The 14869-nt window shown below is 43.4% G+C and overlaps 1 protein-coding gene and 1 pseudogene across 2 annotated transcripts in view; one reads left to right on the top strand and one right to left on the bottom strand.

Moving 5' to 3' along the window:
* Positions 1-14869, top strand: part of KCNG3 (potassium voltage-gated channel modifier subfamily G member 3) — a 110264-nt gene that overhangs the window by 26583 nt on the left and 68812 nt on the right. The window contains exon 1 of one of the 2 annotated variants that reach the window (XM_077135085.1): positions 2111-2742. The exons of the other annotated variant lie outside the window; for it this stretch is intronic. Coding sequence (XP_076991200.1) covers positions 2111-2742 — 632 coding nt within the window. Of the gene's footprint in view, positions 1-2110; positions 2743-14869 lie in introns of those variants that run through there. 2 annotated transcript variants of the gene reach the window in all.
* Positions 7875-14869, bottom strand: part of LOC143661644 (ubiquitin carboxyl-terminal hydrolase isozyme L3-like) — a 57447-nt pseudogene continuing 50452 nt past the window's right edge.

The raw sequence follows: 14869 nt of genomic DNA, 5'->3' as shown, positions 1-14869 counted from the left end.
TTTCCCACATCTCTGAGATTTTGCTACTTGGAATGCACCGCTCTTTCTCTTTGCCAATTCATGACCATTACTTCTTTCGATTCTACCTTGAAACTATCTTCCTCCAGGAAGTTTTCCTTGTTTTAGTAGGTACTTAACAAACAACCCCTTAGTACGTTTTGTTTGTCCATATCAAGTATTTTTAAGATAAATTATCCAAGTCTGGGGAGAAAAAACAACTTATAGAGATTTTCTGTCTTTGGGAAACCACCCAGAGAGATTTTATTTTGTAAGAGCACTCCAATCTTTTAAGTGTCTTCCTTTCACTTGGAATCCACACCAGAATGAGAGCAAAATTACTCTTTAGGGTGACCTCTAGTGGGCACAGGGCAATCCTACAAAATGATGACAAATGATTAAAATAAAACCCTTCCCAGTAGCCATCCGGATTACACTGTGATCAGATGACAGCACCCCACCCTCAATTTTTCTGCCAGGGTTTGTTTTGCAGCTAACATAGTTTGCCTTACAACTCACCTATTTCGCCTCTAGCGGGCACGGCGCAAGCTGGGCGGCGGGGATCCGATGTCGCGCGAATCGCTGCTAACAGTTTAAAGTAATCCCTGCCCAGCGGACCTCACTTCCCGGGCATTGAGCAGAGCGCGGGGCAATTCGCTCTGCAGAACCTGAAGGGCTCTTCATGCTCTGAGGACCGGTGCTGCAGCGGGCTCGGGGGTGTTCGGGAGAAATCAAGACGTTAGGAAAAGGAAGATGCAGACGAAGGCAACAAGAAATTCTGGTCTTGCCAGTCGCACGGCGATTCTCTCCAGACCGTTCATCACGGAAGTCACTAGGGGGGTCCAGGCGAGCTAATCGTGTCGTCTACGGACTGGCGCCCCCAAAAGCCGGGGCAGCGCCTGCCTGCCCTCCGCGGGAGGGCAGGCAGGCGGGCGGGCGGGCGGGCGGCACTGAGGCTGGAGGTTAGGTTGCGTGTCCGCCCTCAGAGCACGCGGTACGTGGGTCTCCCGCGCGGAGAAAGGAGGAAAAGAGGCGGCTCGAGCGGCTTCTCTGAGAAATTCTTTGGGGCGGTTTTGGAACCCGAGCTGGGCTCCGGATAGTTTCTGGAAAAAGCTCTCCAAATGTCATCTGTCCCCACCCTGGCTTATTAAGCCCCACACCCCAGTTATCACCTCTGCATCCATCCCTACTCTCCGGTCGCTTCCCTTGTGGGGTCGTTTAAAGGGCTGGGAGCGGGGCTGGTGGGGGCTGCCCAAGTCTTACAGATGGGCCGGGGCGGGACGCGAGGGCCGGCACCTTGGCCACGGGGCTTTACTCCCCCCTCCCCCCGGGGTCCCCGGCTCCCCGCATCCCCGCCCCGCAGACCCCTCCCGGACGCTGCAGGCCGCGGGCGGGAGCGGAGCGGGAGGACGGCGTCACGGGGCGGGGAGCCCGAGGTCCAAGGCGGGGCGCCGGGGAATCCCAGCCCGAGCGAGCCGCTGAGGTGCGGGCGCGGGCGGGAAGAGGAGGGAGGTGCGCGGAGGGAGGTGAGCCGCGCCGAGCCGGGAGGCGCGGAGGGAGGACCGCGGGGGAGGCCCCGCCCCCGCCCCCCCGAGCTCGCTCCTCGCCGCCTCCGAACCCTCTCACTTTGCCTCTCGCCTCTGGACGGCGGCTGGGCGGCCGCCGAGCCTCGGCCGGAGAGAGTGCCGGGGACCCGGGAGCCATCCCGCACCGGCGCCTCCTCCTGGCGTCCGCGCCCCTCAGGGGGGACGGCGCCGCCGCCTTGGAGAGGGCTCCCCGCCCTCGGAGGGGGCATCCCTCGGCGGCGCTGACACAGCTTGATTCCCGGCCAGCGGGGCGCAGCGCTGGCTCCGGAGGGGACTCCCCGGCCACCCGCAGGTACCGCCGCGCGGAGAGCGCGTTGCTAGCAGCGAGGCTGGGCTGCCGAGGAGGCTGGGGCCCGGAGGGGCTCCCGGGCCAACGAAGGGCAGGAGGGAAACCCCGAGGGAGAGGGAGCCTGACAGCCCGCGGGCCCCGACGGCACGCTTCCCAGTCGGGAAACAGCAGGCAGGCCCCGCGCGGCGGCCGGGGGCCAGCGGCGCCCTCGGGCCAAGGGGCCCCACAGTGGCCAGCCATGACCTTCGGGCGCAGCGGGGCGGCCTCGGTGGTGCTGAACGTGGGCGGCGCCCGGTACTCGCTGTCCCGGGAGCTGCTGAAGGACTTCCCGCTGCGCCGGGTGAGCCGGCTGCACGGCTGCCGCTCGGAGCGCGACGTGCTCGAGGTGTGCGACGACTACGACCGCGAGCGCAACGAGTACTTCTTCGACCGGCACTCGGAGGCCTTCGGCTTCATCCTCCTCTACGTGCGCGGCCACGGCAAGCTGCGCTTCGCGCCGCGGATGTGCGAGCTCTCCTTCTACAACGAGATGATCTACTGGGGCCTGGAGGGCGCGCACCTCGAGTACTGCTGCCAGCGCCGCCTCGACGACCGCATGTCCGACACCTACACCTTCTACTCCGCCGACGAGCCGGGCGCGCTGGGCCGCGACGAGGCGCGGCCGGGGGGCTCCGAGGCGGCCCCCTCCAAGCGCTGGCTGGAGCGCATGCGGCGGACCTTCGAGGAGCCCACGTCGTCGCTGGCCGCGCAAATCCTGGCCAGCGTGTCGGTGGTGTTCGTGATCGTGTCCATGGTGGTGCTGTGCGCCAGCACGCTGCCCGACTGGCGCGCTGCGGCCGCCGACAACCGCAGCCTGGATGACCGGAGCAGGTACTCCGCCGGCCCTGGGAGGGAGCCCTCCGGGTAGGACGCACTGCTTCTTTGCCCGTCCCGTTCGTCCTGTCGCGTCTGTCCGTCCCGTCCGTCCGTCTAGTCTCCGTCCTGTCAGGCTCTTGGCGGCAGAACCCAGTTGGGTTCGGGGCCAGAGAGGCCCAAGGCGCGGCCAGCTGAGGGACGGGTGGCTCTCCACCTTTCACCCCCATTGCCTGGGCCAAGTCGGATCTAACCCGCACTTTAGACGCCTCTCCCTTGAGGGTGAAATTAGCAGGACTAGGGAGGCGCGGATAGAGGGAGACAAATCTTCCATCTTCGTAGTTTACTTTTTTTTTTCTTTCGTAGAGAAGTTGTAGGGTTACAGGAAAATCATGCAGAAAACATAGTGTTCCCATATACCTCCCTCCCACGCAGCTTTCTCTATTACTGACACTGCATTAGTGCGGTACCTTGGTTAAAATTGCTGAAACAACATTAGTGTAATTATACTATCAACTATGGTTCGTAGTTTTCATTAGGGTTCACTGTGTTGTACATTCCCGTGGTTTTATTTTTTTGTTTCTATGCTAGTAACATGCATACACGCTGAAATTTGCCCTTTTAACCACATTCAGATGTATAATTCAGTGGTGCTCATTGCGTGCATGTGGCTGTGCCTCTGTGTAGTTTACTTTTGAGCAGATAGCGACCGGCTAATTTGATTTCTCGAGGCTTTTATTGTTCTTATTCAACAATCTAACCTTGAGCTAAGAGCAGTTTGAATTATTTGCCTATTTTTGGTGGTGTTTGAAAAGCTGAAGTCTTGTTGTGGTTCGATGTGATCGGTTATACACTGCCTACACGGCCACAGGGCATACTATGTGCTGTAATGGAATTGTTATATTATAAAGGAGATTAATGTACCGATAGACTCGAAGTAATGGATGTGTGTGCCCTTTGCTCCCTTCATTTCCTATAAAATATGGAGTTAGCAAAGCACTTGTCCATCGTTTGGTACCAGACCTTCACTGTGGCCTTCGGAGGGGTCTTTCATATGGTGGGGAAAAACCCCTTGTTTTGGGAAAGGAGAAAAATCTAACCTGCCCTAAATCCAGAAATGGTATGTAGGTAGTTTTATGTGTTTTCTTTTTACTTTACATGGATGAAAGGAAGCTATTTTAATCTTGCTTAAAACCATGCTTACCTTTCAATGATGATGCCATATTTCTGCTTTTAGGAGTAGTGAATTTATTTTGCATTATTTGGTGAGAGGAATAAGCAGAGTAAAGTTGAACTTTCAAGGGACACAGCCTTCCAAAGGACAAAAGCCAAATCCTATAGTCTGCTCTATTTTAACCTTTGATACTTTTTGAAGATTCCCTTTCCATTCATTCATTTATATTTAAGATTGCACCCTGTTGTCTTTTCCTGCTAGGTATGTGCTTGTTAGGAATGGAGCTGTATGCCCTGATACTGCAGTGGATTGCTTCCACATTATATTCTTCCTTTGGGGAGAAAAGATTTTTATATAAACCTAAGAAGTAAATAAAATTGTCTAATACCACAGAACCTGTTACTGATATGCAATCTTGAAATGAAATCCAAGGTAGCTGCTTTGAAAAGAAATTCATCAGGAAACTCATTTTATTTAGTGTATTATTTTTTTTGTTAGATGTTTTTAATTAAAAAATTTTAGACAAGTTCCATAGAACCTAAAAAAAATAGGCTTGTGATGGATGACAAAATGATAGGGTTTTAAAAAACATTTTTAGAACAAGTAGTCATCTAATTTTATGCTTATGTCTAACATTTTCCCCCTAAAATCGTATAGTCATTCAACATATGGAATTTTCAGCAGATTCATTGAGATATTTCATGTCTTATACTTTCTTGAGTTTCTCATTGAAATATCATAATTCAGGGATTGATTTAAAGGAGACTTTCAAATTTAGCTGCATGAACTTTTTTCTTTCACTTAGCATAATGTTTTAAAAAATTACTGTTATTTTTTTCACTAGAGAAGTTGTAGGTTTACAGAAAAGTCATGTAAAAAGTACGCTGTTCCCCTCTATCCCCCTATTGTTGACACTTTTGTTTTGTCATGGTAACTTGCTTATAATTGATGAAAGAATATTAAAACATTACTGTTAACTAATCCATAGTTTACATTAGGTGTATTTTTCCCATATACCACTGTATTATTAATTTATCTCAGCATAGTGTATTAGGTTTTAACTGAGTTTTCAATGTACGGATAAGAATTATGTATTTGGTATATAAATATGTATCTAAATACGTAAGTACCCTTGGTAATTTTAGAAGGCCATATAAAAATGCGCCCAAATGACTGGCCTTGAAATGAATCAGTTGTAGTTGTACAATTCTACAGTTAGTGAAGATTGGAACAACATTAGCAAAGGAAACAGGGGAAATGACTTATTGGTACAGATTTTTAGGGAAGTTGGCTAAAAGAGTATATGAAGAGAGAGGGAGTTTTGGGAGAAGGGGGGAGTCTGGAGATCATTAATATAAAAGTATTTGGAAAGAATTTGGAGAGATGAATAGTAATTTGGGGGAAAGAAAGGAAGAGAAGAAACAAAAAGGGAAGAGAAATGGAAAAGAGGGAGATAGTAAAAGAAGTGAGGGAAGAGGATAAGAGTAATGCTTAATTTGTGTATATGTATTTTATGTATGTTTATAATTAGTGAAGTCAAAACTGTCTCCTTAGATACTCAGATATCTTAGGCAAAAGCATGGTTTTCTTGGCTTAATGGCCCAATTTTAGACTTCACTCTTGAAATGAAGGTATGTGAAAAACAGTATCTATAATCCCAAACAGATAAGCTAAAGAATGGCTGAATGGCTGAGCATGCTGCATAATCTTGTGGGAGCCCCCAGAGTCCTCCAATGGAGAGGGCACTGAACCTGGCACTTTGAGTAGCCTACTAACTGGATTTCCTGATGGTATAGTTTCTCAAGCACTGCCTGCTTGAAGTTGCTGAAATTAGTTTTTCTAAAACACCCTTTTAATCATTTGACCTTATCTGGCATCCATCAAATAAAGTCATCAAGACTTCTTTCTTGGCCTTTAAGGCTTTTTACAGTTTCAGCACAACCTCCCTTTCTTGACTTACCCCATTAGAATTTGAAGCATCTTTTGAGTTTCTGCTGTGTTCAAGGCACTGTCCATGTTTCAAATATTGTAATTTTTGTTTTTGGTACAGAAAAGATGTCAGGCTGGTGATGTAGGAATTAGAGGCACAATAGATCAACTGAGAAGTGAATTGCTTTGGGTTGGCCTTCAAGGTCAGGGAGGATGGAAGTAAGCCGTCATTGAAAGGTTGTGGAGGTTGTCCACTGTGTAACACTGGCAGGGGCTGCCAAACTGCACAACTATGTGCGCCCTTCCCTGGGGAAAAAAATGAGAATTTTCCAGGTAAGAGGAATAGCATGGGCACAGACATGAAGTTTATATATTGTTTAGGGAGTGCGTGCATGCAGTGATAGAATGAGAGGTGGCTAGAGAACAGATGGTAGAAGGCCTCAGATGCGAGGGAGAATCATTTTGTTTTGCAGGCAGTGGTTCGCCTTGGCGGTTTTGTGGGGTTTGGGTGAGTGGGTTTTGCATATAAGTAGTAAATGTGGTGAGATATGCCCCATGAATTGGAGCGGGGGTGGGGAGGAGGGAGACTGGAAGCAAGAGGATAAGTTTGGAGATCTTTACAGCGGTAGCGAATTGGATTGCTTTGTGGTCATGAGAGTGGAGAAGAAACAGCAACTCTGGGAGATATTAGGAAGACTCAGAATTAATCCAAGGCATCAGAAGAATCCAGGTGTTGGGGACTGATTAAGCCATGAGAATTCTCTGCCGCCTCCAGGCTGCTTTCACCCACACTGGCCTGCTCACTCGTCCCTGAACCACGGTGCAGTCCTTTCCTGTTGAAATTGGATCATCCATCAAACCCAGCTCAGATTTTATTTCTCTTTTGAAGCCTTTTCTGACTACCCCAGTAGATGTGATATTTCCTCCTGAACTTCTTGAGGAGTTGCTTATTGGTACCTGCTTATTTGGCATATATAGCACCATGCGTAGTGTGGTAGTTTAATAAAAAAAAAAGATTAGACTGGCAAATAAATGTTTATTTTTTATTATTAAAGTGACTTCAATTTTTATTAAGATATTTGTCTGTTATAATCCATATTTAATCAAATTCAACATTGTCTTCTCATTTTGACAAGAGAATTAGTCACAAGAGAATTTTGTGCCTTACTTTACAAAATACATTGGTAGACAGGTCCAAATTCTAACTACTAAGAATTCCCATTTTTTTAATCGTCAATATAATTTCATTCTGCAACATTCAGAGTTCTGTTTCTAACCTTTCCAGACATCCAAAAAAAAAAACAGTTTTCTCCCATCTACTCACTGAGAAGAAATTTCAAATAAATACAAAACATTTTCATATAATTGCAACCTCCCCCATTCTCCCCATCAGCTGTATAAATATCCCAAAGCCTTATGTTTTATAAGAATTTGAACATTGTTCTCCTTCAGAGGGTCTCTGTGAACTAGTGACATCCACTGAGGTTCTTTCTAGTAATACTCATAGTAACTCTCTTGTGCTATTGGAGGAAGAGTAAAGGTGGCTTGGAGACATGTTATCCCTTGTTATGTGTTATTTGGCCAAGTGACCTGGGCCACACACCTAAGTGTGTGTGTGGGTCATAAAAGGCAGCTTTGTGGGTCTCAAATCCCATTCTATAAAACTGCAATAATGATTTTCATCAAACTAACTCAAGAGATGTTGTGAAGCTCCAGTAAGAAGATATATGTGAAAGTGTTTTGAAAAGTTTCAAGTAGTTTCCAAAAGAATGAGGTCATTATTAAACAAACGTCTTTGACTAAAAAAGAAGCTTCCCTTTCTTCCCAGAAGCCAAAATCATATGAGTTTTGTTCTTTGTTTTTTAAAAAAATCATAGGATCTAAAATTATACGGAATTTTCCTTAAAATGTATTTATACTAGAGACTGTCCAGTCCATTTAATCTTTTGGCTTTGCACCAAAAGATTAGGTTAGGGGGTTTCCCTCAATAAGGTGAAGTTCAGAGCAACAGGGAGAAGCAAAACAAAACATAAAGGAGAAGGTCTGACTAGGCAGCTGATGGCATAAAAATGGCTTCATACTTTTAAGTACTGACAACATACTCTGAAGCCAGTGGAGAGTTTATATCATGCCGAGTGATAGAACCCTAAATGGCTCCACCCCAAGCAAACAGATGATACCAGCTCAAATGCAGATCAACAATTGTTTCATCTCTAGAATATTCACAGGGCATTCAAATCTGCAGGTGACGCAGTTGTTTTCAGAGACTCTTTCATCTCTGGCAGGATTTCTCCGAAACTCCTTGGCCTACTGGCCTATATTCTAGAAGAGCTGTATATGGACCCGGCCATTGTCATCGTGGTGAACACAGGCCATGACATCGTCAGCACCCATTTTCTTGTCTGGAGAGAATCCGCCTGCTACCCAGCCAACTGGTGTCTCTGCTTAGCTCAGATTCCACACCAGCCCCTGTGATCGGGTAGCTAAGGAAGTAGTCACAGGTCTCTGCATTGCAGCCTGCTTTGTCATATGTAAAACTTCCCGTAGGTTTTCCAGTCATCCACTTTGATTTTTGCAAGTGGATCCACAGGAGGGGCAGGAGGGAGAGAATACCTTCCTCAGACCCACCCAGGAAGTTGGCTGGAGGAGCCGTGGCGAGGTGCTGCTTGGTGGGCCAGGTGTCCCCCAGCCCCGCCCGTGTCCACAGAGCTGGCAGTGCAGGCAAGGGCCTGGCCAGCAGCAGCAATGACGTCTAGGTGCCCCCCAGGTTCTGCTGCAGGCGTGGAGCCTGTCTAAAGATTTGCTTCTCATATTACATTTCAGGATGTAACCTTCCAGGAGTATCTGTTGCATAGATTAAAGAGCTCTTTGGGGTACAGCAGTGAGGATCAGGTGCCAGAATCCTTTGATTATGAGGACAGGATTTTATGCTAGAATCAGAAGAGTCTGTTAAATCAAGGGACCATTATTTATCACGCACTTATTGTGCAAAAGGAATACAGGTAAGAACGTGGTTCTTTACATTAACCACTGAAATTTTGGAGGAAATCTTGAAAGGCATTCCAAATCAGTTATTTAAAAAACTTTTTGAGTATGATGATGATTTTTAAGTTGATTTGCTTTGGATGGTTAATAATCGAATAATGGTACAAAATCCAAAAGCTATAAAAGGTAGCCTCTCTCCGTTTCCTAACTACTCAGTTGTTCTCCAAGATGTAATCACAGTTACTGGTATTTTTAAATTAACTTTAAATTGTGGTGAAATGTATATTAGTATTTTGTGTGTCATTTCAGAGACATTCTGTGCATTTACAAGTATATCCATAAATATTTACAAACCAAAACAGAAACAGTGCAATGCACACTGTCCTGAAATTTGCTTTCGACCTAACCAACATATCACTGGCATGGTTCCATAGAGAATCTATAAAGAGCTGCCCGATTGTTTTTCTTTCAGGTGCATAGTATTCCGTTGGATGGTTGTCCTATATTGCCGGACTTTTATATTGTTCCTTGTCTATAGGAAATACTGTAGTGAAGAACCTTGTATATGGATTATTTTGCTTTTTATGCAAGTATAGCCATAGCATACATTCCTGGAAGCTAAATCATTGAGTCCAAGGGCATGTGTACTTTAATTTTTTTTTTAAGTTAAAGTTTAACTTAAAATAAAGTTTAAGAGTAAAGTTGATGAAAATATTTAAAAAATTGATGTTTCCGTTATTGACAAACTGTGCTGCAGAAAGAGTAACCGTGTTAAATCTTAATTCCTCTGGGTTATGGTCCATAAACTTTTTGCAAACTTTTATTGCATCCTCTAATAAAATTTCATCGCTGGTTTTCCCATGGTTAAGTGCAAATGGTTTCAATCCATCTAATTCATGGAACTTTCCATCTCTCTAAATTAATGCTATAAAAGAAGATCTTTTTCATCTATCCTTGGTACTTTGGTATGGCCTTCATGGGCTCTGGGCTTGGAAGTAACTACAACGGACCACAGTTGCCCAGATACTGGACTCTCTCATGAGGGCTAATTGACACATAGTCTTCCCAGATTTTTTTTCGAGGTTGACCCCAATTCAAAGTGCACTTGTTTCCTTGTCTGTATTTTAGCAGTAGCATGGTCAGTCTGCTTGTTCCACAGGCATGATTGTATGTTTGTTTCATGAAATATGCTGATGGTACAATATCCTTTGAAGCTTTTTTTTTTTTGCCTCTTCTTCTGTTCTGAATACTTCATACTTTAATCTGCTCAGACTGGTCTTGGTACCAGGCTACGGAGTTCAGGATCCACTCCGTAGGCATCAACAAATTGCCACTTAGGATGTAGACCTAATTGTTTGAGAATGTGGCTGGTGACCATGGGATTGGCCTCCAGTGCCCACCCTCTATAACTGCTCTGTCTAGCCCTCTCTGGCACTTGTGATTTTCATAGATAATTCCAAGTTGCTCTCCAAATTTTGTACCAACTTAGATTCCCACCAGCAAAGCATGTTTTTTTGCATTATTAATTTTAAATTTTTAAAAATTGTAACAACAAACCCAAACATTCTTAACATATGATCATTCCGTTCTACATATATAATCAATAATTCACAATATCATCACATAGTTGTATATTCATCATCATGATCATTTCTTAGAACATTTGCATCAATTCAGAAAAAGAAATAAAAAGAAAATAGAAAAAAATTCATACCTACCATACCCCTTACCCTGCCCTTTCATTGATGCCTAGCATTTCAATCTAAAATAAAATAAATTTATTTTAACATTTGTTTCCCCATTATTTATTTTTTTACTAATTTGTCAATAAGGTAGATAAAAGGAGCATCAGACACAAGATTTTCACAATCATACAGTCACATTGTGAAAGCTATATCATTATACAATTATCTTCAAGAAACATGGCTACTGGAACACAGCTCTACATTTTCAGACAGTTCCCTCCAGCCTCTCCATTACATCTTAACTAACAAGGTGATATCTATTTAACGCAAAAGAATAACCTCCAGGATAACCTCTCGACTCTGGAATCTCTCAGCCATTGACACTTTATTTTGTTTCATTTCACTCTTCCCTCTTTTTGTCCAGAAGCTTTTTCAATTCCTTGATGCTGAGTCCCAGCTCATTCTAGGATTTCTGTTCCATGTTGCCAGGAAGGTCCACACCCCTGGAAGTCATGTCCCACGTAGAGAGGGGGGAGGGTGGTGAGTTTGCTTGTTGTGTTGGCTGAGTGAGAGAGACCACATCTGAGCTAGGGTAAGATATTGGGTAATTGAAACTGAAGGGGTACAGATTGTGCAACAGGATTGATTGTAAAAATTCAGAAATGGATAGCACAATACAACCTCACTGTAATACAATAATGTTAGAACACTGAATGAAGCTGAATTGAGAATGATAGAGGGAGGAGGGCTGGGGGCACAAATAAAACCAGAAAGAAAGATAGATTATAAAGACTGAGATGCTATAATCTAGAAGTGCCTAGGGTGTATAATGATAGTGACTAAATATACAAATTTAAAAATATTTTTGCATGAGGAAGAACAAAGGAATGTCAATACTGCAAGGTGATGAAAATAGATGGCAATTAATATTTTAAAATTTTAATTTATGTGTGAGACTAAAGCAAAAAATGTTTATTTGGTACAAAATTTGTATTTTGAACAGTGCAGTTCTTAATATAACTTATATTGACAGCTTGATTGAACATAAATACATGGAAGCTTGAGTAGGGCATAAGATTTTGTAGGTTTGTCTAGAGTGATGCCCCAATAAATCTCAGAGTGATTTGAACAGTGAATAAAAAAGTAATTGCAAAGTCTCTTTAGGGTAGTGATGAGAAAGGGGGAAAATTCAGCTTCCCTAAATGGAGAATTCTTGATACTCTCACAAGCAATGGAGACAACCAAAGCAACAGGCTGAGCTCCCAATCCTGGGGTTTGTTCATATGAAACTTAACCCTGAAAAGGATAGGTTAAGCCTACTTAAAGCATGTTTCTTTATATTCAACAAGTATTTTTTGATCTTTATAAGATTGAAAGGTGAAAAATGGTATCTGGTAGTTTTAATTTGTCTTATTTTGAGTAAGATTGTACACTTTTATAGATACCTAGGAATCATTTATGCCTTCTTTTTTTGTGAGTTACTTATACCTCAATAAATTTCTAACTTTGAATCTTTTAAAAATATATATTAAGAAATTAATCTTTTGTTTATGATACAAGTTACAAATATTTTGTCCTCTAATTTACCATCCCATTAAAAAAAAAAATTGGTATTTCCCAGAGGATAGTAGCTGTGCTCTTGTATCTATTCCTTGAGAAAAATACATAATGATTAAAAAATAATAGCAAATCTTAATCATTCATTCACTATTTAATGAGCTTCTATAATTGTGCCAGCTACCTGTGCCAGCACTGCAGATTAGATGTAAATAAGACAGGATTTCTCCTCTCACGGAGGCAGCAGACTGTTGGTGGTGCTGGGGGAGACAAACAGCGAAGAAGTGAGCAAATCAATAAGGATTTCATACAGTGAAAGAAAAATAATGCAGGGTTAGGGGGTGGAATGTAGCAGGGCAGGGGCGTGGGGCTGCGCCTTTGGGCAGAGTGTGGGGGTGTGTGATGAATCCGGACCTGAATGATGAGAAGGAGCCTGCCTTGGGGAGAGGGAGGGAAGGGGCCTTGACAGGGGCATGAGCTTTGCTTGTCTGCAGAATGGAAGGAAGGCCCTTGTGGATTGCATTTGGTCCAAGGCTGGGAGAGTGGGAGAAGAGGTTTGCAAGGAGGCAGGTGCCCATCAGGCAGGGCCATATGGGCCATGGGAAGGATTTGCATTTTATTCCAAATGTGACGCAAAGCCCTTGGAAGATTTTAGCAGAGGAGAGGTAATGATTTGAGTTGTTTTAAAAACATCGCTGGCCACTGGGTAGTGAATGAGCTGAGGGACTGTGATGGTTAATTTCATTTCTCAGCTTGGCTAGGTGATGGTGTCTGGTCGTTTCATCAAGCCCTGGCCCTCTAGTTTCTGTGAAGATGCATTTTGAAGATGGGATTTGCACCTATAATCAGTTGATTGACTCTACCCTTCTCCTCCAATCAGTTGGAGGCCTTAAAAGCCAGAACCCAGTATTTCAGAGGTGAGAAGAGCAATTTGGACTCAATTTCACCATTGGCGCTTGCCAGAATTTTCCGGCCAGTCAATTTTCTCAGGGGAATTTGGGCTAAGGACTTCAGCATCACCTTTATCTGAGTTTCCAGCTTGCAGCCTGCTCTAATAGAGTTTGGATTTGCCAGCTTCCATGGTCACGAGCCAATTCCTTATACTAAATCAGTCTCTCTCTTTCCCTCTCTCTCTGTATGTGTGTGTGCGTGTGTGCGTGTGTGTGTGTGTGTGTGTATATATATATATATATATATATATATATGTATATATATCCTGTTGGTTCTTTCTCTGGAGAACCCTGAGTAATGCAAGGGACAACAGCAGATGCAGTGAAATCTGTCAAGTGAGAAATTGTGGGCTTCATCTAGGAGGTAGCAATGGCGATGGTGAGAAGTGATAGGATTTGGGTGAAATATATGCATTTTCATTATATTGTTGATGGCTCAACTGCCATTACTAGGGAAAGAGGATGAGATGTTTATTGAATGAAGCATTGGTAGGGCCCACGGCCACTCGGTCCCTCTCAGTTGACCGCCTTGGCCCACATGTAGTGAATCCAGCTCTTTTCAACAGGATCTACTTCCCATTTTGGGGGTATTGTGTGGAGAAGACTCCAGAAAAGGGATCTTTAGAGGGTCAGGGGGAAAAGGATTTTATACCATTTTCCTTACTGTATGACTAAAACCATTTCATCTCATTTCTCTTCTGTTAAAGATCTGTGGTGAATAGTACACATATTCTCAACCTTCCTTGACAAACAGTTCTAGTAGCTAATTAATCTTAGAAGTATGATGTTCTTAGTGTTTTATCTGATTGATTTAAGATGAACTACTGATTTTCAGGCAGTATTCCTTCCAGAGACATCTAAGTATTATTCTGATGCTGCCAAGGAGATTACTGTTCTTTTTGGCATTTTAATGCAGAGACATAGTCATCTTTTTTTTTTTTTTTTTTTTTAATGCATGGACAGGCACCGGGAATCGAACCTGGGTCTCAGGCATGGCAGGTGAGAACTCTGCCTGCTGAGCCATGGTGGCCTGCCCAACATAGTCATCCTTTAAAATTACTGAGCCTTGCTGCCTGTTTCATAAAAAGATGGTCTTTGCTGGCTGTCTTTGACGTGTTTTGACTTCTGAAAGATAGGTCAGATATAAAGAAGTTGTCCCTTCTTTTTTGGACCCTTTTTGCCTCTGGACTCCTGTCCCCTAATGATCTCAGCAGATGACGTGTTCTCTTTTGAGTTTTATATCTCTTCAGCACACAAAATCGTGCTGTAATTGTAATCTTTGTTCTTTAGAAATTATTTCTAAAATTTGTTTCATATTGGAATTTTGATCTGTAATTTGTGTTGCCTTGTGTTATGGTGGTGAGAATTTGGGGAGATTTAAAAATACTTAAATTTCTTGTAGTGTTATTTTAAGCCCAAGTTAAAAATATTAAATAATCAAAATGAAACACCAGATGATGGAAATGTAAAAATCATTTATATCATTTCTATTGCTTTTCACTTCTATATTATATAAATCAAATAGGCTTTTCAGTACTTTGAAAATAAAAAGCAGTATTTGAAACTGAAGATGAAAGTCTCAGTATTTTTACTCTGCAGATAAGCTGGATATTTTGAGAAGTCAGTAATTAATAGATCTCTGATAGGATTGACCATCACCCAGAACCTCAGATAAATTCTGTTCTTTCATGGTGGACTGTTTCTTTTAATTTGTATTCAGGGTTTTTCTGTCTGCTGCCAATTTTAGAATTCAATGGAAACTTTTTTTTAACCTATTATTTTTAAATTATTTCGAACTTACAAGAAAGTTGAAAAGATACTGCAAAACCAATATATAGAACTCTAACATATCCTCCACTTAGACA

This window comes from Tamandua tetradactyla, chromosome 17 (assembly GCF_023851605.1).
Source record: "Tamandua tetradactyla isolate mTamTet1 chromosome 17, mTamTet1.pri, whole genome shotgun sequence".
In the NCBI taxonomy this organism is placed as follows: domain Eukaryota; kingdom Metazoa; phylum Chordata; class Mammalia; order Pilosa; family Myrmecophagidae; genus Tamandua; species Tamandua tetradactyla.
Note: the sequence above shows the minus strand (reverse complement) of the source record. Positions and strands in the feature narration are given on the sequence as shown.